The sequence below is a fragment of the Drosophila takahashii genome, chromosome 3R (assembly GCF_030179915.1).
Source record: "Drosophila takahashii strain IR98-3 E-12201 chromosome 3R, DtakHiC1v2, whole genome shotgun sequence".
Classification (NCBI taxonomy): Eukaryota; Metazoa; Arthropoda; class Insecta; order Diptera; family Drosophilidae; genus Drosophila; species Drosophila takahashii.
The window spans coordinates 18,341,723-18,363,095 of record NC_091681.1 but is presented as its reverse complement, the minus strand read 5'-3'; the positions used below and the strand labels follow the sequence as shown (position 1 = coordinate 18,363,095).

General features: G+C 43.3%; 9 protein-coding genes across 14 annotated transcripts; 4 read left to right on the top strand and 5 right to left on the bottom strand.

The window, feature by feature from the left end:
• Window positions 1–179: 179 nt before the first annotated feature.
• Window positions 180–1,152, top strand: LOC108057189 (calmodulin-like protein 4). Its single transcript, XM_017141345.3, has 4 exons — window positions 180–335; window positions 483–513; window positions 579–643; window positions 715–1,152. The coding sequence occupies exons 1-4, from the start codon at window positions 333–335 to the stop codon at window positions 1,063–1,065; spliced, it is 450 nt and encodes a 149-aa protein (XP_016996834.3). The 5' UTR covers window positions 180–332; the 3' UTR covers window positions 1,066–1,152.
• RpS20 (ribosomal protein S20) lies at window positions 1,138–2,519 on the bottom strand. The gene is made up of 4 exons (XM_017141346.3): window positions 2,363–2,519; window positions 2,062–2,217; window positions 1,740–1,829; window positions 1,138–1,328 (listed from the first exon to the last, which is right to left on the bottom strand). The coding sequence occupies exons 1-4, from the start codon at window positions 2,363–2,365 to the stop codon at window positions 1,215–1,217; spliced, it is 363 nt and encodes a 120-aa protein (XP_016996835.1). The 5' UTR covers window positions 2,366–2,519; the 3' UTR covers window positions 1,138–1,214.
• A 295-nt stretch (window positions 2,520–2,814) lies between these two features.
• Window positions 2,815–4,659, bottom strand: LOC108057166 (zinc finger protein 25). Its single transcript, XM_017141318.3, has 2 exons — window positions 4,440–4,659; window positions 2,815–4,377 (listed from the first exon to the last, which is right to left on the bottom strand). Exons 1-2 carry the CDS (start codon window positions 4,593–4,595, stop codon window positions 2,962–2,964), a joined length of 1,572 nt encoding a protein of 523 aa, XP_016996807.2. The 5' UTR covers window positions 4,596–4,659; the 3' UTR covers window positions 2,815–2,961.
• A 269-nt stretch (window positions 4,660–4,928) lies between these two features.
• On the top strand, window positions 4,929–6,740 carry aurA (aurora A). The gene is made up of 3 exons (XM_017141370.3): window positions 4,929–5,293; window positions 5,357–5,702; window positions 5,761–6,740. Exons 1-3 carry the CDS (start codon window positions 5,177–5,179, stop codon window positions 6,579–6,581), a joined length of 1,284 nt encoding a protein of 427 aa, XP_016996859.2. The 5' UTR covers window positions 4,929–5,176; the 3' UTR covers window positions 6,582–6,740.
• LOC108057203 (calponin homology domain-containing protein DDB_G0272472) lies at window positions 6,685–9,357 on the bottom strand. Of its 3 annotated transcripts, none has more exons than XM_017141368.3 (5): window positions 9,084–9,356; window positions 8,695–9,023; window positions 8,350–8,640; window positions 7,461–8,196; window positions 6,685–7,406 (listed from the first exon to the last, which is right to left on the bottom strand). In XM_017141368.3, the coding sequence occupies exons 1-5, from the start codon at window positions 9,241–9,243 to the stop codon at window positions 7,348–7,350; spliced, it is 1,575 nt and encodes a 524-aa protein (XP_016996857.2). In that variant the 5' UTR covers window positions 9,244–9,356; the 3' UTR covers window positions 6,685–7,347. The 3 variants fall into 3 exon arrangements, with proteins under 3 accessions (XP_016996857.2, XP_070072758.1, XP_016996856.2); XM_070216657.1 differs by having other exon boundaries at window positions 8,383–8,640; XM_017141367.3 differs by having other exon boundaries at window positions 7,461–8,640; window positions 9,084–9,357.
• A 547-nt stretch (window positions 9,358–9,904) lies between these two features.
• Window positions 9,905–14,353, top strand: GC1 (Glutamate Carrier 1). Of its 2 annotated transcripts, none has more exons than XM_070216235.1 (6): window positions 9,905–10,066; window positions 11,128–11,187; window positions 12,129–12,263; window positions 12,825–13,310; window positions 13,465–13,605; window positions 13,669–14,353. In XM_070216235.1, exons 2-6 carry the CDS (start codon window positions 11,129–11,131, stop codon window positions 13,811–13,813), a joined length of 966 nt encoding a protein of 321 aa, XP_070072336.1. In that variant the 5' UTR covers window positions 9,905–10,066; window position 11,128; the 3' UTR covers window positions 13,814–14,353. The 2 variants fall into 2 exon arrangements, with proteins under 2 accessions (XP_070072336.1, XP_016996862.1); XM_017141373.3 differs by lacking the exon at window positions 9,905–10,066 and adding an exon at window positions 10,296–10,371.
• Window positions 14,280–15,444, top strand: GC2 (Glutamate Carrier 2). Its single transcript, XM_017141375.3, has 3 exons — window positions 14,280–14,420; window positions 14,487–14,621; window positions 14,676–15,444. Exons 1-3 carry the CDS (start codon window positions 14,383–14,385, stop codon window positions 15,442–15,444), a joined length of 942 nt encoding a protein of 313 aa, XP_016996864.2. The 5' UTR covers window positions 14,280–14,382.
• On the bottom strand, window positions 15,336–17,868 carry Tango9 (transport and golgi organization 9). 3 transcript variants are annotated; one of them, XM_017141371.3, is made up of 4 exons: window positions 17,514–17,868; window positions 17,276–17,423; window positions 16,666–16,819; window positions 15,336–16,604 (listed from the first exon to the last, which is right to left on the bottom strand). In XM_017141371.3, the coding sequence occupies exons 1-4, from the start codon at window positions 17,579–17,581 to the stop codon at window positions 15,829–15,831; spliced, it is 1,146 nt and encodes a 381-aa protein (XP_016996860.2). In that variant the 5' UTR covers window positions 17,582–17,868; the 3' UTR covers window positions 15,336–15,828. The 3 variants fall into 3 exon arrangements, with proteins under 3 accessions (XP_016996860.2, XP_070072334.1, XP_070072335.1); XM_070216233.1 differs by having other exon boundaries at window positions 16,666–16,822; window positions 17,514–17,867; XM_070216234.1 differs by lacking the exons at window positions 17,276–17,423; window positions 17,514–17,868 and adding an exon at window positions 16,886–16,955.
• Window positions 17,869–18,626: 758 nt separating this feature from the next.
• Window positions 18,627–20,926, bottom strand: LOC108057173 (uncharacterized). Its single transcript, XM_017141325.3, has 4 exons — window positions 20,737–20,926; window positions 19,668–20,064; window positions 18,840–19,115; window positions 18,627–18,728 (listed from the first exon to the last, which is right to left on the bottom strand). Exons 1-3 carry the CDS (start codon window positions 20,834–20,836, stop codon window positions 18,917–18,919), a joined length of 696 nt encoding a protein of 231 aa, XP_016996814.2. The 5' UTR covers window positions 20,837–20,926; the 3' UTR covers window positions 18,627–18,728; window positions 18,840–18,916.
• Window positions 20,927–21,373: the final 447 nt, after the last annotated feature.

The window sequence follows — 21,373 nt, the reverse complement described above, 5'->3', positions numbered from 1 at the left end:
CCAATATTGGAATTTCAAAAACCGGGATACAATAGTTATTTAACCATTTTCTAGTCACGAGTATTAAAAAGATTTAACTTCTATTCTATTTTGTATTTTTTTTTATTAGCTTGTAATAAATAAAATTAAAAAATCTGTTTAAAAAATTTAAATTCGCGGTATTGCTAACGGTGGTTTTTAGTTTCAACTGTCGACGGGTCACACCGATTTCTGGTCACACTGAACTGCTACCTGTTTGATTTCTACGTTTCGTTTAATTTATTTATTATATTGTTTACTTTATTTATTTATTGTTTTCTGTTAAGTGCAAGTGCAATAAGAAATCCTTAAATATGGTGAGTAATAGAAAGATCATAACAACCACTTGTAACAAGAAAATGCTTTCTTTCTTTCTTTATAACTGCACTTTCCACTCGACTGCCCTCATTAACCATTTTGTATTTATGCAACTTTCTAACTAACTTTTCCAACTATATTTTCAGGCTCGCTACTTCAAGGAACAGGATATTGATGGTAAGTATACCTAACGTCTCATTGATGATTTCATTCCGAAAACATTTCTTATCTTTAACCCCCAGAGTTCCGTGAATGTTTTTATCTGTTCGCCCGTTCGGGGCAAATCAACAATTTGGACGAACTAACGGTAAGTGGGACTCTCACCCAAAAAAAAAAACGGAACTCATAATAATGGTAAAAATTTCGTCATATTATCAGGTTATCATGCGTTCACTGGGTCTCTCGCCGACCATCCAAGAACTGGTTTCCTACCTGAAGCAGAAGAACGGAAAGATGAGCTTCGCCGACTTCCTGGACATTATGCACCAGCACTCCAAGGTGGAGAGTCTGCCGGACGAGGTGATTGCCGCCTTCAAGGCAGCCGATCCCCAGAACAAGGGAACCATCTCGGCCAGGCAGCTGCGCAATCTCCTCCAGAATTGGGGCGAGGGTCTGTCCATGCGCGAGGTGGACAACATTTTCCGGGAGGCCAATGTCAACAACAATAGCACTGTGCGGTATGCAGACTTCGTGAAGATTGCCTGCGCCCCAGTTCCAGATTACTATTAGAAAAAGCACTCCATTCTTACATTTAACTAAACATTCCAGTAAAATAGTTTCCGCACAATAAAGCTGGCCAAATGTGTTTTGGGAAAAGTTCTTGGTTTTTATTTGTACGCCAGACTTTTCGAGGTGTAAAAAAGTGGCATCCGCCGATCTTAGTTGGCGATGGTGACCTCAACCTCTACGCCGGGCTCGATGTTGATCGAGGTGATCTTCTTGACGATCTCGGAGGGCGAGTGCAAGTCGATGATGCGCTTGTGGATTCTCATCTGGAAAAATAAGAGTTTTATGGAAATGTAAGTAACAAATAGAAGATTGAGTGGTTTTGCCATGATGCATCGTTTTTAAATATTCTTGTCGAAGTCGGAGAGCCAAATTGTGAAGATTATAAACAAAGTGGACTATGAGAATACGTTTTTTCTGGGCAGATCATACAGATACTGTGGAAAGATAGGTAAAATCCCCAACCACGATATCAGATCCGTCCAATGATTTCAGTTCACTACATAATTATTTTGTCGAATTCGGAGAGCCAAATTGTGAGGAATACCAACAAAGTGGACTATGAGAACACGTTTTTTCTGGGCAAATCGTACAGATACTGTGGAAAGACTAATAGTTTGCCCAACCACGATATCAGATCTGTCCATTAAATAGTATATATATATAGTGAAACCCACCTGGAAGCGATCCCAGGTCTTGGAACCCTCACCGCAAGGAGTCTTACGGGTGGTGATGCGCAGGGTCTTGGTCGGCATGCGCACGGGGCCCTGGAAAATGGAATAAAATACAAGAATTAGTAAGGAGCTCCTTACTCTTTGGAGGTCTTGTAGCCCGAGCCATGTGATATTCCCGCACTGGAGTAATTAGCGCGAGAATAGTGTCCGACTCAGGCAGTTTCTCTAGCATTTATTAATGACTAGGCTAAGCGTAGTGAGGGCACGCAAAGCCTCCAGGTAAATGCTATGGCAGATTGCATCCTCGAGGATGCGGATCTCTCACCTTGACGCGCAGGTTCTGGTTCTTGGCACCGTTGATCAGGTCGCGGCACACGTTCTCCAGCGAGCGCACGTTCCTGGAGGTCAGGGTGATGCGGATGCGGTGCACGGAGGCAGAATCGCCGCCATGGGGCTTCTCAATATCCTTGGGTGCAGCAGCCTGCGGATTTGGCGGAAACACGGGTTAAGTGGGGTTATGTTGAGCGGCCATCACACGTGTGCGGCGATTTCGTGGCAAAAGGGGAACGTTAGCCCTTGCCAACTATCCACAATAGTAGAGTGTGATTTGATAACGCCATTCTCACCATTATTTAGCAATTTCCCTGGTCGAGGTATTCAAATCTTTTTATTTTGAGCAGCGCTGAACCAGTCAATTTGCTGGTTGAAAACGAAGAGGAAGAGGAAGAGGAAGAGGAAGGGCTGGGGAACTTGGTTGAAACGTCCCTCGTTTTATCGATGTTTTGATAGTCGCTATCGATGGGGACTATCAATGATTTCACATCACTAAAGTCGATGTTAACTAACAGAAACGTTCTTACATTGGCAGAGACGCCGAGCATGACGCCGATAACTTTGCTATCGATGTGTCACTAAAATGTTAGCTAACATACAAGCGTTTATTAACACGCCACCTATAACAGTTCTGTTAAGAGTCAGCATTTAAAGTTTAAACCCCACTTTAAATTTAAATAGCAGCATAAGTCAGCCAAATTAATATATCCCAGATTTATTTATGTAAGAATAGTTTATGCCAACAGTAAGATTTTGTTTTTTATGTTTTTAAAGCTTAATTAAATTATTTAATAATAAGAAAAAAAGTCTAGGAGTAAGTTAGTCGCGATTTTTACTACATTACTTTGTAGTGTTATACTAGAAGTTAAAAATAAATACATTTTTACTAAAACTACGCTTCCAGCGGTTTCTGCTTTTCCCCATAGGGATCTTCGTAGATTCTCCCGATCTCGTAGTGGCTCATTTTATTGCGATGGATGGTGAGTAGGGCTCCGCTCTTGAAGTTCTGCTCGCAGACACCACATCTGTATGCCATGGCAGGCATCTCCGGGTTTGGCGGCACCTCCTGATGTTGCTCCTGCTGCTGCAGTTGATCCCCAGGAATTCGTTTCAGGCGCATCCGCTCAATATCCTCCGCCCGTCGCTTGCTGACCCGTGCGTTTACATAAGGATCCGGCGGGAAGGCGCCCTCGGTTCCAGTTCCACCGCCCGGAATCACCGGCTCGAGGTGACCCTTTCGGTTGCGATGGATATTCAGGTGCGAGCCGCAGACGAAGCTCTCGCCGCACACTCCACACCGGTAGGGTCGCTCGCCAGTGTGCCGCCGCATGTGAATCTTCAAATCGTTGGACTGCACAAAGCTCTTGCTGCACCTGTCGCAGGAGTAGGGCCGCTGACCCGTATGCAGTCGCATGTGCCGCGCCAGCTTGTTTTGCGAGATGAACTTCTTGGAGCAGATCTTGCACTCACTGGGCCGCTCTCCAGTATGCTGACGCCTGTGCAAACTAAGATCCTGGCTGCGCGGAAAGGCCTTTTCGCACTGGTCGCATTTATAGGGATTCTCGCCGGTATGACGACGAATGTGGATGGTTAAGCTGGACACGGGAAAGCTGAGGCCACAATAGGGACAATCTCGCCGCTTGGCAATCCTTTTCCTCGCAGAGTTTTCCGGCGTTTCCTCCGCTTCACTGGGATGAAAGGCCTGCATGTGTCGTCGCAGAGTGTCCTTGCGCTTGAAGGTCCGCGGACAGTGGCCGCAGGTCAGCAGACCAGTGCCGCTGCTCTCGTTGGCCAGCTTCAAGGCGGCCACGTCCGCCGTCAGCCGGTGGGCGTGCGAAAAGTGCCGCGAAAGGGATTCGCTTTTGGCAAATACACGCGGACAGACGGCGCACTTGTACATGAAGTTATCCGAGTGGTTCAGACGACTGCCCAGCTGGGAAGGTCGCTGGTGTGTTGGCTCTTTGCCTTCCGTTTCCTCTGCCAAAAGATGCAGCTCCTCCTCTTGGTAGAAAGCCTCTCCTTCAGCCTCGGACTGGAAAAGTGCAGAAGTGTCCTCCAGTTCCACCTGCTGCTCCTCGTAAGTGGCGGGCAGAAACTCTTCCATATCAACTACATTCCCCTGGCCAATCAGCTCCACTACTTCCACATGGGCTTCCTCCGGCTTGGCAGCCTCCTTTTGCTGCCGGTAAAGATTCTGCAAAGTCTCCTGGGCGCTCTCCACCTCCAGGATAAACTCGTAGGCACTGATCAACCGGCGGGTGCAGTTTTGGCACAGCTGCATGGGCAGATTCGAATCCGTCCATGAGTACTGGTAAAAGGGAGAAACATAATAATTCCCTGCCAAGAGAGTTGCTATAAAATAGATCCCACCTTAACTTTGGAAACGGATTCCAGGAGCTGCCAGAGCTCCATGCTCAGGTCGTTGTACTCGATCTCATCGTGCAGGCACAGATTGGTCTCGTGGGTCTCCAGGCAGACGCGGCATGTCTGGGCGGTTATATTAATGTGAATCTCGGTAGTCTCCATGATTTTGCAGCATATCGTTAAAAAATCAACCTGAAAGTTTGTTTATAACTTATTAGAGATGGAAGTTCATTCACAGCTGTTCCGGTTCGCAGTCACTTTTTATGTTTATGCGTGGAATATTTCAAAAATTACTCAGTTTGTAATTTAATTTATTTTTATTGCGTGCGTATATAATAAGGAGTTATTTGATAATAAGAAATAACAATCTATATTTAATTTTTTTTATGTATAGTTAACATATTAAACCTTAATCTTTAATTCGACCTATTTTATACGCCAACAAATATCAAATTTCGAATATTCTCCGACATTATTGCTTCAAAAATTAAACTCCAAATAAATACAATACTGTGACTGGCTAGCAACACTAAAAAGTCACGGGGTGCCGTCACTAACCGATACTATCGCACTTTTGCCATTCGCCCCATCGCGCACACGCCCGCTTCACAATTCAAACGAACGGCATTTTATTTTCACAGGACCCGGGAAATCGTGACTGTTTTACCCATTAGTTTCTTTTACCTTTGTTATCTGACCAAATTTGCAATCCAATCTGTTAGTTGTCCAGTGTCCGTCTAGCCATGTCCCATCCGTCCGACCATGTGCTGCGTCCCAAGGAAAATGCTCCGGTGAGAAAGCCGGAAATGTCAGCCGCCATCCTCAACATGCAGAAAAAGAACTTTCTGCTGGGCAAAAAGGTATAAGATTCTCTAGAAACCCTCTGAAATCCTTGTGATCCTGTAAGCCTTTCTGTACGATAGCCCACCAGTGAGAATGTGGCTCCAGCCGGCAAGCCTTTGCCAGGATCTTCGGGAGCTGCGATCAGGAGTGCGATGACTGGCGTGCGTCCGCCTAATAAACCAGGTCTAGTAGCCTCCAATTCCGCAGTGCCCGCAGCAGTTGGCAAGTTCCAGAAGCCACAGGTGCCGCCCGTTAAGAAGGCCACCTCAGAGTTTGTGGCTCCCGCTCCAATGGCTCCTATAAAGAAACCCGAAGTCGTTCCGAAACCGAAATCCCCTGCTACAGCCGCAGAATCCTCTACAGAATCGAGTGCTGCAGTGGCCAGCAGTTCCGGAAGCACCAGCGACAAGGAAAAAGCCAAGACTGGTAAGTACTTCATCCAAAATAATATATTCCCAATCATTAACTCCAATCCAATCTGCAGATGGACAGCCGCAGAAGCCCAAGAAAACCTGGGAGCTAAACAACTTCGACATTGGCCGTCTACTAGGACGCGGCAAATTTGGCAACGTTTACTTGGCGCGCGAAAAGGAATCCCAGTTTGTGGTGGCCCTGAAAGTGCTCTTCAAGCGCCAGATTGGCGAGTCCAATGTGGAGCACCAGGTGCGCCGTGAGATCGAGATACAGTCGCATTTGCGCCACCCGCATATCCTTCGCTTATACGCCTACTTTCACGACGATGTGCGCATCTATTTGATACTGGAGTACGCGCCACAGGGAACGCTCTTCAATGCCCTGCAGGCTCAGCCTCTAAAGCGCTTCGATGAGCGCCAGTCGGCCACGTACATTCATGCCTTGTGCTCGGCGCTGCTCTATCTGCACGAGCGCGACATCATCCACAGGGATATCAAGCCGGAGAATCTGCTGCTTGGTCACAAAGGCGTCCTGAAGATCGCCGACTTCGGCTGGTCCGTGCACGAACCCAACTCCATGCGCATGACGCTGTGCGGCACTGTGGACTACCTGCCGCCGGAAATGGTGCAGGGCAAGCCGCACACCAAAAACGTCGATCTCTGGAGCCTGGGAGTGCTCTGTTTCGAGCTGTTGGTCGGCCACGCGCCCTTCTACTCGAAGGTCTACGACGAGACCTACAAGAAGATCCTCAAGGTGGACTACAAGCTGCCGGAGCACATCTCCAAGGCGGCCGCACACCTCATTTCCAAGCTGCTCGTCCTCAATCCCCAGCACCGCCTGCCGCTGGACCAGGTGATGGTGCACCCATGGATCCTGGCGCACACGCAGTGAAGTCATTCCTTATTTCCTTTTAATTTACAGTTTTACAGTTAAGGCTCGCCGCGTAATTTAATTATGGCATCTCTTAAATTTTCATTTAGCCAGTTTCGAGAAATTAACATTTATGTTTTAAGTTTATTATTATCAATAAAGTTTGTGTGTGTTTTCGAATGCTAGGCGAGTGTACATTCCTATCTTATGTGGCTACCTATTCTCTAGCGAAATGAGTTGACGGAATTCGAATGCCAATGGAAAATGTCGAGGCAGCGACAAAAAACACAGGCAAATGCAGTGAAGCGAGATATTTGTATCACAGAAAACCAAGTACAAGGAAATATTGTACGCAGATGAAGAGCGCAAGAGTATATTTTTGAGATTGGCGAAATTAGCAATGAAATGGTTTAGGATTTAGCAACGGAAAGCTGAACCGAACCAGTCTTAATTTTAAATAAATTCCAGTTGAAACATTAAACTGGAGCTGCCTTCAATCTCATTTCCATTTTAGAGTATTGTATTTCCTGCGAGTTTTCGTGTTTTCTTTTTCATTTGCTATTAACAAAATGACGATTAATTTTACTTATAAACTAAATAGCTTAGGGCGTGCTCAACCCAGGATAGATTTCGATTTATAATCTCCAATTATCTTACAAATTCATTGATTGGTTTGCAGAACTTCATATCCCTAAAATCTATGGATCCTTGAGCACGGCTTTAATATAAAGGGTTTTCTAAGCCTTTTGCACACATGCCGCTCAATATTAATAGAAAATTCGGTAACTTAATGTCTAATAACCTCGCCGCCCTTCTTGCGCGCCGCCACATTGGAATAGTCGTCCTCTGAAAGAAAAGTTTAGTGAGTATTTTCTATTTGAAATTAGTAGAAAGACTCACCATCTTGATCTTCATCCATGGCATCTTCCAGATGGATGCCTTCGGCAAACTCCTTGCCCTGATCAGCCACAATTTCGTTGTTTAGATTGTCTGATTCGAGAAGATGCTGCGGCTGCTTAACGGCCACATCGCCCACATCGTCGTCGTCGTCACCTTCGCCACCTCCGCCTGCGCCGGCTGCCTCGGCCATCTGCTTGGCCGGCTCATCGGGCACGGGCCCGGGACCAGGAGCCGGTAACTCCCCATCAAAGAAGTTCTGGCCGCCACCAGCAGCGGGTAAATTAAAGCTAGGCTCGTTTAGCGCGTCCTTGACCTCGTGGGCGCCCGAATCCTCCAGGGGTTTGGGTGCCACACCCAGGTTCTTGTTGCTCTCCAGCTCGTTTACAGCGTTGGCGTAACGATTGTTGTTCTCGTTCTTGGGCAGCTCCTCGGCAGCGGTGTCTACATCGACACCGTCGCCTTTGGTGTCCGCCTTGTCCTCAAAGTTGTCCGGAATGGGAGCCACGTTTTCCGGCAGTTTGCGGTCCGGCTTGACTGGTGGAAGGCCGCTGCTGCTGCTCACCTTTGGAGCCACCGAAGCGTTGGGAGCATTGCCTGCTTTCTTGGCAGCCGCACCGCCCTCAGCAGACTGTGTGCTGCTCTTGCGGGGAGCGCTTAGCGGAGAAACGGCTCCGCCGGACAGCTGAGGCTCCTCCTGCTGCTGCTGCTGCTTCTCATTGAGCGATTTGGGCACAATCTGAAAGTTTTCAACAGAGTTTAGTATGAGGCTGTGGTTGTTGCGCACGGCGAAGGGCAGGAGAGGCAGCTGCTCCTGGATTCCGTCACCATTGCTCTTGAGTGTGGAGTTGTTAGTAGCTGCGGTTGTTTGGTTAGTCGCTAGCAGATTTACCCCGCCGCCGATCCTGTAGAGGCCTTCACTCACTTGCACTTGGGCATCGAAAGACTTCTCGTTGCGTGGCTTTTCAATGCTGTGCGCCAGCTGGGCGGCATTGGAGTGGCGTGTGGTGGGCATCTGGTCGGCGGGCTTGTTCAGCTGCTGCTGCTGCTGGTGGCCATGGGCCGGGGCCTCGGCGGGCTGAACCTTGGGCACATAGTTGCAGTTGGTCCTGAATTCCGCAACTGTGGCCTCCAGCGCGTGGATCTTGTGCTCTCCCTCGCGCTGCTGCTTGTCCAGTTTTTCCTGAAAAAAATAAGGGAATAATTGGGGGAATTCTAGAGTAGCCAATAAGATTACCTTCCAGGCAGCCACCTCGTGCTCCTTGCTGGCCTTGTCCTTGTGCAAATCGGCTAGCACTTTCTGCAGTTTCTGGTCGAATGCGTTCGTATCCTCGATGTGTTTCTTCTTGCTCTGGAGGCACTCGGCCTCCAGGTCGGAGTACTTCTGCTCCAGCACCTTGTACTTCTCCACCTGGGCGTCGAACTTCTCCTGGAGGGAGCGTTCCGTTTCCTGCTGCTTTTGCACAGCCTCCGCCAGCTGACCCTCGTACTTCTCCTGCAGGCTCATCTTCTCCGTGCGCAGCAGGCTCATCCTCTTCTCGGCGGTCAGTTTCTCGGCATTGAGAGCTGTGGATTTAAACCTAATGAGTGGGCCTAATCGAAGGGAGCATGGCTATAATAACTCACATTGCATCTGGACACTGAGACCCTCTTGGAAGGCGCGGCTCTCGTCCAATTGGTGCTGCGACATTTGGTAGATCACAATCATCATGATGAGCACGATGAACATGCTCATCAGGATGCAGATGCGGACGCGCCCGGAACGCGCAAAACGAGCCGAACTCATTTTACACCCGTTTTAAGATAGTAAATTACCAAATTATACCTTTTTTGCAGGAAAGAATAGAATGTTTTTTTTTTTTTTTAGCTTATGCGGGGTTAGGGATGGTCGCGTGATAGAGAGGGGCTCAGCTATCGATGCACTGTGCTATCGGAATTTGAATACTTCGCTCTTGTTTAAAAAATAAGGGTTATTTGAAATATATATTTTATTTTTCAATATTTAATTGGCAAATAAATCTAATTTACTAATTTCACTACGACCACCTTATATGAGTGTTATTGGTTTAAATGATACTTTCAAAACAAGCTGTTACAAGGTTTCTCGACGTTAAAAAAAGGGGTTTTAAAAAGTATTTTCAATTTGATTGTATAGTGCAAAACAAAGATATTTAAAAAATGTTGTAAATTTAGAGTATTAAAAAGTTCTTGAAAAGGTAGTTGGTAATACAAGTTACATCTATGATTAAATGGCCATTTCAAATATTACTGTATAATTTGTTTTTAAAATTTACGATCAATAGAAAATAAATTGTAAGAAACAAGATAAAATTATTAATATTAAATATTGATAATTCAAATAGTAGGGTAACCCATCAGGTGTGACCAGCTACTCCCCGGACCGCCAATACATATCATAGCCGAATCGAGCCGAAGATATATTTCAAAAGGTAGCACAGCCCACAAACGACGGCGCCGCGCGAAGAGAATATCAATAAATAGTTTTAATTTAGCTTAATTTTCCCCTAAATAAGAGTTGCTGGCCGCGGCAAGTGTTAAGTTTACAGAAACCGAGTCAATTAATCGAGCTTTGCAGGAGTCAGTGAAAAGTGAGTTAAAAACCGGGGGGCGATGGGCTTATCGAGGGGTTTTGGGGCCAGAGGAATTTATTTAAACATTTAATGGACTGCGAGAGAGACACATGCGAACGCATATGTACGAATCGTATCGAGAGAGTGTGGGGCAATCAATTCAATTTAATAAAGGTGCTCGATCCTAGTGGTAAACACGACAAATTACGTAAAGTCAGGCACAAGTGGTTGCCTGCTCCAGTGCTCCACTGTTCCCAATCATAATAAGTGCGCCACCAATAATAATAATCTAGTATCGAGGGGGTGTATCACCTGTCCGAAAGGTAAAGCACGCGGAGCGCAAAGAAAAAAAACTCGCCATAAACTGTCGAGCCCCCCGACCCGAATTCTCGTCCATTTTGGGCAATAATCAATAACTCGCCTGCCATTTACCTTTGATGCCGCAATCTAAACTACCTTTTTATCACCAACAGTTTTATAGAACTTTATGACGCGTGTGGTGTTTTTAACTTTTATTGGAAACTTGGATATCTTTATGCTTAATATATTCTGCCGAAAAAAAGAAGAGATAACAAGTTCAGACGTTCTTATCGTCTGCGCACTGTGGATAACCCGTTATTCGGCCTTGCCAGCCGAGCATATCAACAGATATACATAGTTAGGGCCGCCGAAAAAAATGATAAACTTTTTCTATTCGCACATCTTTGTAATTGTGCTAACGAAGCAATTTTAACATTTGTTCGCGAGTGCAGCCTAATGGCGCCCATTGATATGCTGCTAATCTCCGTGGGGCCCCTCGATTATGTCAATAAACTTTGGATCCATTCGCTGCTTATCACCAACCTATAATAAATACCCCCTATTTATTAAGTACCCCCAACAGAATTATCAGTTGTTAAACATTAATAAATGTAAACATTTATTGTATAATTGCGATATCAATGGTGGGAATTAAAAATATTGTTATCACAATCTACCAATGTATGTATATATTTTGTAATTTTTAAATTATTTATAAACAAAAACCAGTTTGCACCAATTCTTTATATATATCACATAATATCTTGTGTATTTCGCAGAATGTCGGGCAGTGAAACCAACAAAACACCGCTGCAGCAGCCACAGCACCAACAATTCGCGTAAGTTATCAATAAACATTTCAATTAGCCTGCGTAATATAATCTCAAAGGCAAACAAAACATATTTGTTTTAACAAATGTATTTTAGCACGGTCAAACAAAAACAACACCGGCAAATTAAAATTATAGAGCTACCCCATTTTTAGCAGCAAGGAAAAACTTATTAAAAAAGTTACAAAAACTTTAAAATGTAAACCACCTAAAGTATAGAGTTTGAAATAGATATCTACAGTAGTTATCCCTTATAAGGGATATAAAAGAAGGGTTAAAAGTACATTCCGTTAGAATAATGGGTATATCAAATTCTTCTATCTTCTTAAAATAATAAAAATCCGATTAAATAATATTTAATTATAGAGTACTATTCAGCTACCGAGTACCCACTGTATTTGGGTTTATCATCGTTGAAGACTCGTCACTTGAATAGACATTTATACACATTTCATTTTGAAGTGTTTTGCCCTCAGCCAAACGACAATTTTCACCCCACTTTTCCCCCCGTTTGGTTTCAATAAAATTGGGACAAATCTTAAGACAAGGATAGCGATACAATGACATAATATTATTGCATTTTGCACTTTGTTTTTGGTTTCGCTATTGTTTTAAAAAAAATGCAAACCCAAAATAGAACCAAGCTAAGACTAGATATATTCGATCGTACATATACACTGTGTGTTCTGTTGGCAGCCAACCAAATATTTCTTCCTTATTAATGGCCAACTCATTTGACCTTTCTTCTGCTTTAATTGAGAGCCCAATTGTGGTATCCTAAGAACAGTGCTGGTATATGTGGGCCAAGTTCAAAGCCAACAAGACAATTGTTTACATTTTGTTGTTGCCGCGAGAATGCAAAGTTAACGCAGTGCAAATATTTGTCAATTAGCCAAGCGTAATGAGAAACCGACCAAGAAATGCCCTGATATTATTCTCATTAATTGCAGGCTGCTGCCGAAGATCATCAACGGAGGAATTGCTGGAATCATTGGAGTGACATGTGTCTTCCCACTGGACTTGGTCAAGACGAGGCTGCAGAACCAGCAGGTCGGACCCAATGGAGAACGCATGTACAACAGCATGTGAGTATAAGCTAATATACAATTTTTATATTCCAAGAACGTAATAATAAAATCATTAAAATAACCATCTTTAGATTTTTAATATCTTAATAATTTAAATAATAATTATAATTGGTAATATTAGATTTTTCTAGAAAAAATACAGTATTTCAAAGTAATCCTTTTTTTATTTTAATTTAATTTAAATTTTTATTTTGGTTTTATTTATTTTTTTAAATGTTTCTTCAAAAAATGTAATCAATTTATTTTTTTTGTAATTAGCATACCTGTAGGTTTAACAAGGTTTTAAATTTGTAACAGTAACTATTTTTTTTAATTTATTTATTTTTTAATATACCCAGAAACTAATTGACATCGCATTTTTTTTTTATTTTATTTAATTTTTATTTTGGTTTTATTTTTTTTTAAATGTTTCTTCAAAAAATGTAAGCAATTTTTTTTTTGTAATTAGCATACCTGTAGGTTTAACAAGGTTTACAATTTGTAACAGTAACTATTTTTTAAAGTTTATTTATTATTTAATATATCCAGAAACTAATGGTAATCCCATTCTGATCCCAGGTTCGATTGCTTCCGCAAGACGTACAAGGCCGAGGGATACTTTGGCATGTACCGCGGCTCCGGCGTGAACATCCTGCTGATCACTCCTGAGAAGGCCATCAAGTTGACGGCCAACGACTACTTCCGCCACAAGCTGACCACCAAGGATGGCAAACTTCCGCTGACCAGCCAGATGGTCGCCGGCGGTCTGGCCGGTGCATTCCAGATTATCGTTACCACGCCCATGGAGCTGCTCAAGATCCAGATGCAGGACGCTGGCCGAGTGGCTGCGGCGGCCAAATTGGCTGGCAAGACGGTGGAGAAGGTGTCGGCCACCCAGCTGGCCTCGCAGCTCATCAAGGATAAGGGCATCTTTGGGCTGTACAAGGGCATCGGAGCCACGGGATTAAGGGATGTCACCTTCTCAGTCATTTACTTCCCCCTATTCGCTACTCTCAATGATCTGGGTCCCCGGCGAAGTGATGGATCTGGAGAGGCCGTCTTCTGGTGAGAATTTCTTTTTAAAATAGCATACAAAATATTATAGTTTCCTCAGAGTTTAAATGAATTCTTGAGGTTCTGAATTTAATTAAATGGTTAGGGCTCTAGCTAAATGTATAAATTTAAAATATATATATAATAACGATTGTTAAATCCACAGGTGCTCCTTCCTGGCGGGTTTGGCGGCAGGATCAACCGCCGCCCTCGCGGTTAATCCATTCGATGTGGTCAAGACGCGTCTGCAGGCGATTAAGAAGGCCGATGGCGAGAAGGAATTCAAAGGCATATCCGATTGCATTACGTGAGTACCAGTAGCAAGTGCACTTGTGTATCCGCCAGCTAATCACTGCCTCTTTATCTACAGTAAAACGCTGAAGCATGAGGGACCCACCGCTTTCTTCAAGGGCGGTCTGTGCCGAATGATTGTGATTGCTCCTCTGTTCGGAATCGCTCAGACGGTCTACTATCTGGGCGTGGCCGAGGGTCTGCTGGGCGTTCAGAAAAAGTAGGGGGATTGGGATAGATAGACGCCAAGACCGAAGCATTTTAAGTCTACTCTCTGAATATTGAATGTGTATGTATATCGTGTTTAAATGTTGTTAAAGCTGTCCATGAATGTAATCCGTGAAGTCTCTAAAGTAAGCTAAAGTAATCGAGCGGTGCGCTAGCCAGTCCAGTACCAAATGCTGTTGTTAAAGTTTTCCCCCAATATTATACAATATGAATTTAGACCATGGCAGAAGAAAACTGCAGCTCCAATGACAATAAGACATAACAACATCAACGCTAATATTATGTAAATGTTTTGTTTTATATCATAGTTTATAGCTGTTGTGTTTGGACACTCTCTCTATCTAATATTGTTTCCCCAGCAATCCGCTAGCCATGAATAATTGCCTCAAATTGTATTAGTAATGCATTTTCCTTTGCTGCTAGGCGAAAGTTTAACTTTTAGTAGCATCCAAGAACATGACTAGAGCAATTGTATGCTTTATGAAAACCGTCAGAAATGAACAAACGAAATATATACTATAATATGTGAATTAAAATTTGTTATTTGTTATTTGTTAAAAAGATAATGGAGAGGGTAGAACAAAAAAAGCCAGCGCAGTTCAAGTAAGCCCATTGCATTTAGCCTAGTGATACCATAGCTATATATATTAATTTCCGGACTCATCGCAGTGTTTTGCCTAAAATCATAAACGGCGGAATTGCCGGAATTATTGGAGTGACTTGCGTTTATCCACTGGATATGGTGAAGACGCGTCTGCAAAACCAGACAATCGGTCCCAATGGCGAGCGCATGTACACCAGCATGTGAGTGGGTTTTGGGCAGGGAATGCGTGATGGTGGTTCAATTTCCTTCCTCAGCGCCGACTGTTTCCGGAAGACGATCGCCAGCGAAGGATTCTTTGGAATGTACAAAGGCTCCGCTGTGAATATCCTGCTGATCACACCCGAAAAAGCCATAAAACTGGCAGCCAATGACTACTTCCGCTATCAACTGGCCACCAAGGGTGGGTCGCTTTCCTTGCCCCGGGCAGCCTTGGCCGGTGGCCTGGCCGGACTGTTCCAGATCGTGGTCACCACGCCCATGGAGCTGCTCAAGATTCAAATGCAGGACGCCGGTCGTGTGGCTTCGGCCGCCCGAGCAGAAGGACGGGAGGTTCAACACTTGACGGCCATGAGTCTGACCAAGAAGCTACTGCGGGAGCGGGGCATCTTTGGCCTGTACAAGGGTGTGGGCGCCACCGGAGTGCGGGACATCACGTTCTCGATGATATACTTCCCGCTGATGTCCATTATAAACGACAAGGGGCCACGAAAGACTGACGGCTCTGGCGAAGCGGTTTTCTATTGGTCCCTTTTGGCCGGACTTATAGGCGGGATGACGGCCGCCTTCATGGTCACACCGCTGGATGTGATCAAGACCCGGGTGCAGGCCGATAGCGCGAAGGAGTTCAACGGCATCGTGGACTGCGTCCAAAAGACCCTCAAACGCGAGGGTATAAAGGCTTTTTTCAAAGGCGGTCTATGTAGGATTATGGTAGTGGCTCCTCTATTCGGTATTGCGCAGATGTTCTACTTCTTGGGCGTGGGCGAAAAGATTTTGGGCATCGAGCAAAGGAAATCGGTCTAAAAATAAAGGGGTACTGGGAGTAAAAGTATGATCGTCCGGAAGTGTTAATTTTGTTATCCCAGTCTGTACATTTCGATCAAAATTTTGGTGTTTTTATGAAATTGATAAAAATCGTCAAGTAAATTTCCTAGTATTGTAACAGTAATTTCCATCAATATTCGTTTTCACCGACTCTAAATCCGATTTTAGACTTTCAAACTATGTGAATGAATTTAATACAAGCTCTATTAACATTTCATGTGTGTATTTGCTTAATGGATCTACATGTTAAACTTTTATAATCGATTAGTAATTTTGAAGAATCAGCCCAGGGTTGATTGCAGCCCATCTCTCTTATCACAAACCATCTTGTACGGATGCCAAGAGTCCTTTCAATCCGTTTCCTTAGATCACATCCGCTGGTCGGCTGTTCGGAACAGCCGCATTCTCCGAATTCAAATCAACGTAGCGAGTGCGATGCCAGTGAGCTATGGCAGCTCGATACCAGTCCAGGAAAAGGGCCTGCCGGTAGAGAACGATGCCCATTTGCAGGACGATGAAGCCCATGATGGTGATGAGATTCATAATCTCCCACTCCATGACAATCACGAACACCCAGATAAAGTATACGCGCAGGCCATCGGCCAATAGGCGGTTGGCGCTGGACGAGTACATCGCAATGAAGAGGCCAATGAAGTTGTACAGGGCACAGGAGACGGTGAAGGCAATCAGGGCCGTAATCAAGGAGGGATTCTCCTTGAGTCCCTCAAGGAGATCACTCAAATCGTCGAAGACAGCACGCGAACTCTCGCTAAAGGGACTCACGGCGGGCATGAAGTGCATACAAATGGCCAAAAGCGAGGTGATGACCAATCCGAAAATTCCCTGCCAACCGGCAGCTTGCAGAGGGGCCACATTCGAGGTCTTGAGCTGCTTCTCCTCGTAAACATACTGCAGACCGTGCAGAATTTCAGCAATAATAATAAGCAAGTCGCCGGTCAGGATGGCTTTCTGGTCGGTGTACGGCAATAAGACCAGGTCGTAGCCCACTCGCTGAACGTCCATGCAGACAATGTTGAAGACGCCGCAGGAAATGGTGAAGATGGCCAGCCAGTGGCGTCCAGTGAGCGTGTGGTTCAAGAACATGGTACTAAAGATGCCCACGAAGACCAGGGCGGCACCTGCAGGGTGGATGAGTCAACGTAAGTCAAGATAAGCTAGGCCTCAGGCCGATAGACGTACCCCTTATCATCTGGAAGCTGGTGGCGTAAGTCAAGTAAAGTCCGGTGAACAGCAGAATGGAGGCAATCGTATCCAGCACGGTGGGCAGGATCATGCTCAGAGGGCTGAACTCACTGCTGTCCGGGGTTAAGATGGTATCCAGATCGGAGATGACCTGCTGATTGCAAGATGATTGTTAAAACTTTGATTTCTTAATGGATTACATTTGTTTTTTACGAACTTGCAAACCTATGCTAAAGATTTTCATTAGAGAAATTGGAATATTAACTAGGAACTATGGATTATTTTAAACATAAAAACCAAAACATTGTTGTTACAAAAATGATATAATAAATGGAAATCTCTTTAGATGATCTATGGTAATGATTTTCATAAGAGATATTGGAATAATAACTAGGAACTAGGAACTATGGATTATTTACAATTTAAAAACCAAAACATTGTTGTTACAAAATGTTATAATAAATAGAAATCTCTTTAGATGATCTGAAGACAGTTTTTTAACTAATTTCATAATTTAAAAACCGAAAACAGTTATTCTAGATTTTTTTTTTGAACTATAGTTATAGCTATCATATAGATCGACTTTATAGCCGGCTTCAGTACTTACTCCCCGACGATTGGAGATCAGGCGGATGAGCTTGAAGACCAGGAAGCACAGGAACTCGCCGAGAAACATGAGCAGGGTGAAAACCACCGGATGCTGGAATCCATGGAGTTTTCCATCGCTGCCAGTCACCTGCTCTTGACTAGCCCACCTGCAATACACCCACACACACACAATCGAGTGCATATTTGTTTAGATGGTTTTTATTTCGTGATATTAGCAAAGGGTTTTCGGTACTTACTTCACCACCAGAACGTTGAAGGTGCCGCTCAGCACAAAGATCAGCGACAGAAAAACCCGATGATCCATTCTGCGGCGGAAAATTAACTTCTGGGTGCAGTTTTCGCTAATTCGATTTACAAATATTTATTGACGTTCTTTGTGCAATTCGGTTTTGTGACTGCGCAGTGATAAGTGGAAAAATGTGCGGCCAGGTTGATAACCGACTGCCCTTCCCCAGTTCTATACAATGCCACGTAACGGTAACTCCCTCTTCTTCAAGGTTAAACCTTTAATTAAATGGCAATTTTTGCGTCGAGCAGTGCGTATTAGTTTATTTTTACGGGCTTTTTGTTTATTTTTTTTTATTCCCGCTTAGTGCACCAAAAATACTGCGGTAAATATAATTTGACTGCGGATTCAAGTCTAAAACATAGCTGGTCATACTTTAAAGCAACTAGTTTGATTTTAAATTACGCGGGTTTTCTGTAGGTAATTGAAATTGAAAACTATAGGGGGATTCCCTAAACTGTTGAATTGCTGAATTGTTGAATTTTGGTCAGCTGTTAATCAGCTGTTCCATACAAAGTCAACTTTCAGAAATTTCAGCAATTCAACAGCCTCGGGGCTGTTGAAAATTTTGTCGAATTGCTGAAAAGCCAGAGTTGTCACCTTTTTTTAGTGGCAACTCTGTAACATTTTAGTATCACCAGTACGCATTATTTATTTTAAAATCAACTTAGAAAGCATATTTGTGGTTCTTTTAACCTTGGTAATACTTTTAGACAGTAACTAGCAATAATAAATCAAATTTTACATGCTTTAAGTTCCGTGAAACTTTTCAACAAATAACAGCTGTTTGAAAATTTAACAGGAACCATTTTGGGTCGTTCCCTTAATTGCTCAAATTTTTTGTTGAATTTTCAACAATTCAGCAATTCAACAGTTTAGGGAATCCCCCTTATAACAAATCATAACGTTTAATTGTATTGGATTCAACAAATTGAATTTTATAAAAGCCATTTTTCAATATACCAAAAATTATAATCTGTAAGGCGACATAAAAATAGTTTAAGTGTATTTTTGCAAAGTTTTTATTTAACGCAAACTTAAAAAATATCACAGGATATGAAAAACCATTTAAATGAAAATACATGAAGTGGTGTTAGTGCATCTGTCGTTGAATTGCCATCAATTTTTCTGCGTTGACGGTTGCGTCGTATTTTGTGCTATTTTCCTGTAAAAAAATTAACAATATTGTATAGTAAAAAATCGTAAAGGATATTTCCAACAAGCATCAGCAAGCAAAAACACAAATGGCAACAAAAAGCGTGTCCTGTCGTCTCACCTGTACTCTGAATTGTTTTTCAAGTGTTGTGATCATGTTTTTGAGTATCTTGAGTGTCGTGCAGTGTGTGGGTGTTCCTAGAGCTCGTCTCGGGATTGCGAGGACGACGGCAGAGTCACCTCCTCGACGGAGCCTAGGTGTATGGTTCTATTTGGCCTGCTGAACTTTGGTATGTATGCGACCGAGTCGCTGTTGCTAACCACCGAGTTGTGTAGATGTTCCGTGGGTGCCGCAGGATCGGGACTTGTGAGTGTGATTTTGGAGCCAGTGGCCACCCTGTGGAATGTATGGTTTTGTGGGCAAGTAAGAGGCTGCGGTCAAAATAATAAAACTGAAGAATTCGCGAGGATTACCTAGTAGTGAATTATAAGTTTAGAAAGCTATCCTATGATGAAACATCGAAAGAATGGACAGGAATACACGTTTAAATGCATGAAGTTCATAGTTTATATAGTTCCTTAGATTTTAAGTCGCATTTGACCTTTTTTGGATAAAAATCTTTTATCATAGTCACAGTTTTTGCTTTTTTACAAGGTTCTATTTTGACCACATCTCTATGTTGTGTACCCTTAATATTATTTTATAGGGTTAGTAGAGCGCTACTTGGCTGATATTAGTTTTTGGGGGCAATAAAAATGGCTTCAACTCTCTTGTACCTTATGTACAGCTTTTGGAGGTGGTTGTAGTCGAAGAGAAAAGTTCTGAGAGTGGTTGATAAGTTCTATTGGCGCTGGCGGGCTCCACCGCGTGCTCCGCGCAATTTTTGTGGGTTTCTATTGCAGATCAGAGATCGTAATCAGAGATTCGGACTCGGATGCGCCACCTTACCTGTCCCTGGCCTGCATACTGGCCTCCACGTCCAGACTGCGCGGCTGTCGGAAGTCGCACTCCAGCGAGAAGGCCGAGTCTCCGGGCGTGATCAACTCCGGGTCGTTCTGGATCACCACGATGTTGGTGTACAGGTCTCCGTCGCGGAGCGTTTGGCACTGGTCCAGCTGGAAGTTCATCTCAATGGAAAGTGATCCCTGGCTTGAAGAGGGCTTCATGAAGCACGGGGCCGTCTGCTTGTAGAAACTGCCTCGCGTGTACATCACACCCGTGAAGGGCTTTTCCGTCTCCAGCACCACGTTCATCGAGTCCGCTCCGCACTTCAGGTTCACCTTTTGAATGCCCTGGTCGCTGCCCTCGATTTTAAAGGTGTCCGAAAGGTCTTGTTCCCAGATTTCTGCAACCAGACGAGACAATTGAATAATTACATATATGACATTTAAGGTAGATTATGTGAGGTATTTTTAAGACCTTTTATTTATTTTTATTTTATCAAACCATATACATAAAAGTAAAGTGGGGGTTGCTCTATAAGATTTGTATATTTCAACGAGATTTTTAACAATCAAAAAAATGTTAAAGAAATCTATAACAATATTTCTTTTCTTGAAAAATTAACGATTTAAAAAAGGTTTAGTTATACTTCGCGTAAATAACAAATTATCGTAAAAAAACTACATATTTATTTTGCTATTGAATCAATAAAATTGTGGATGTCACATTTTTATTTACTTCAAACGTATTTAAGTTCATTTTTAATTTTAAAACTTTCTTTTATGTTTTATGAACCATTACTCTCAGTTTCTTTTGTTACACGATTCTAACTGCTTTAGGCTTTCTTTATAGAAACAACCGTTACTTCCACCTGAGCCTAACATTTCCAGGCATTTTACCCAACGAACCGTTGAAGTTCACGCATCTTTTAGATAGCCGGCATTATTGAGCTCCGCTAACCGGTTTTTGTTTATTTTGGTCTGGCTAGAACAAACCCGCAGCAAAAGAATTTCTCCACCCAACCTGGATGAATCAGTCGCAGGCTTCTGTCGTTAACCCGAGACGACAATCTTACCTTGATTTTGATGTTTTTGCTGCTTATTGGCCGACACGTAGAGAGCCAACAACAAGTTGCAGGCGAACAAAAGCAGAATGCCATTCTGTAATCCCGACATATTATTGCACTTTAGTATTATCCAACACAAAACGATATTGAGATATCGCGGAGTTTTTTTGTAGGTTTGGAGATGTGTTTACAGCTGCAAGCCAAGATTCAAACTGACTGAGCCATTGCGCATGCGCAGCCCATATAAACGCTTCTCGAAAGCTCGGCTTGCTACAGCTGAGAAAAAAACCAAGAGAAAGAGGCTACTAAAAAGAGAAAAAGAGGCGATTCAGCGGAGAGCCAGTGAGAATTTGGTCAATAGCTGAGCATAAAAATTTTTAATTGTACTGCGCTTTTGATAAGGCGAAAATTTATTGGCATCGCCGAGTGGGAAAGCGAAATAAATCCATAAGGATAAACAGGTTTTAGGAAATCGGAGCACTGAATACCCATTGAAACATTTTGACTCTACGAAAAATTATAACTTAGTTATTAAATATAAAAAAATCATTAAGATGGGAGTTGTGAACAACTGAATCCAAGAATTTTAAAAGGTTTAGGTTTCTATGAAACTTTGAAACAACAAACAGTATTTAAATTATCCAAT

Excerpts from the sequence above, each read along its gene's own strand:
- LOC108057173 (XM_017141325.3), bottom strand. The coding sequence starts at position 20,836 with ATGTCGGGATTACAGAATGGCATTCTGCTTTTGTTCGCCTGCAACTTG. Across the intron at positions 20,065-20,736 it reads GCAAAAACATCAAAATCAAG|AAATCTGGGAACAAGACCTT; the intron begins GTAAGATTGTCG and ends GTCTGGTTGCAG. Across the intron at positions 19,116-19,667 it reads AGTATGCAGGCCAGGGACAG|GGTGGCCACTGGCTCCAAAA; the intron begins GTAAGGTGGCGC and ends TACATTCCACAG.
- RpS20 (XM_017141346.3), bottom strand. Across the intron at positions 1,830-2,061 it reads ACCAGAACCTGCGCGTCAAG|GGCCCCGTGCGCATGCCGAC; the intron begins GTGAGAGATCCG and ends TCCATTTTCCAG. Across the intron at positions 1,329-1,739 it reads AGACCTGGGATCGCTTCCAG|ATGAGAATCCACAAGCGCAT; the intron begins GTGGGTTTCACT and ends TTATTTTTCCAG.
- GC2 (XM_017141375.3), top strand. The coding sequence starts at position 14,383 with ATGGAGAGGGTAGAACAAAAAAAGCCAGCGCAGTTCAA. Across the intron at positions 14,421-14,486 it reads AAAAAGCCAGCGCAGTTCAA|TGTTTTGCCTAAAATCATAA; the intron begins GTAAGCCCATTG and ends GACTCATCGCAG. Across the intron at positions 14,622-14,675 it reads GAGCGCATGTACACCAGCAT|CGCCGACTGTTTCCGGAAGA; the intron begins GTGAGTGGGTTT and ends TTCCTTCCTCAG.
- GC1 (XM_070216235.1), top strand. The coding sequence starts at position 11,129 with ATGTCGGGCAGTGAAACCAACAAAACACCGCTGCAGCAGCCACAGCAC. Across the intron at positions 11,188-12,128 it reads CCACAGCACCAACAATTCGC|GCTGCTGCCGAAGATCATCA; the intron begins GTAAGTTATCAA and ends CATTAATTGCAG. Across the intron at positions 12,264-12,824 it reads GAACGCATGTACAACAGCAT|GTTCGATTGCTTCCGCAAGA; the intron begins GTGAGTATAAGC and ends TTCTGATCCCAG.
- Tango9 (XM_070216233.1), bottom strand. The coding sequence starts at position 17,581 with ATGGATCATCGGGTTTTTCTGTCGCTGATCTTTGTGCTGAGCGGCACC. Across the intron at positions 17,424-17,513 it reads TTCAACGTTCTGGTGGTGAA|GTGGGCTAGTCAAGAGCAGG; the intron begins GTAAGTACCGAA and ends GGTGTATTGCAG. Across the intron at positions 16,605-16,665 it reads CAGCTTCCAGATGATAAGGG|GTGCCGCCCTGGTCTTCGTG; the intron begins GTACGTCTATCG and ends TCCACCCTGCAG.
- LOC108057166 (XM_017141318.3), bottom strand. The coding sequence starts at position 4,595 with ATGGAGACTACCGAGATTCACATTAATATAACCGCCCAGACATGCCGC. Across the intron at positions 4,378-4,439 it reads AATCCGTTTCCAAAGTTAAG|TACTCATGGACGGATTCGAA; the intron begins GTGGGATCTATT and ends CCCTTTTACCAG.
- LOC108057189 (XM_017141345.3), top strand. Across the intron at positions 514-578 it reads CAAGGAACAGGATATTGATG|AGTTCCGTGAATGTTTTTAT; the intron begins GTAAGTATACCT and ends TTTAACCCCCAG. Across the intron at positions 644-714 it reads ACAATTTGGACGAACTAACG|GTTATCATGCGTTCACTGGG; the intron begins GTAAGTGGGACT and ends TCATATTATCAG.
- aurA (XM_017141370.3), top strand. The coding sequence starts at position 5,177 with ATGTCCCATCCGTCCGACCATGTGCTGCGTCCCAAGGAAAATGCTCCG. Across the intron at positions 5,294-5,356 it reads ACTTTCTGCTGGGCAAAAAG|CCCACCAGTGAGAATGTGGC; the intron begins GTATAAGATTCT and ends TCTGTACGATAG. Across the intron at positions 5,703-5,760 it reads CAAGGAAAAAGCCAAGACTG|ATGGACAGCCGCAGAAGCCC; the intron begins GTAAGTACTTCA and ends TCCAATCTGCAG.
- LOC108057203 (XM_017141367.3), bottom strand. The coding sequence starts at position 9,243 with ATGAGTTCGGCTCGTTTTGCGCGTTCCGGGCGCGTCCGCATCTGCATC. Across the intron at positions 9,024-9,083 it reads TCTCAGTGTCCAGATGCAAT|CTCTCAATGCCGAGAAACTG; the intron begins GTGAGTTATTAT and ends TTAAATCCACAG. Across the intron at positions 8,641-8,694 it reads ACGAGGTGGCTGCCTGGAAG|GAAAAACTGGACAAGCAGCA; the intron begins GTAATCTTATTG and ends TATTTTTTTCAG.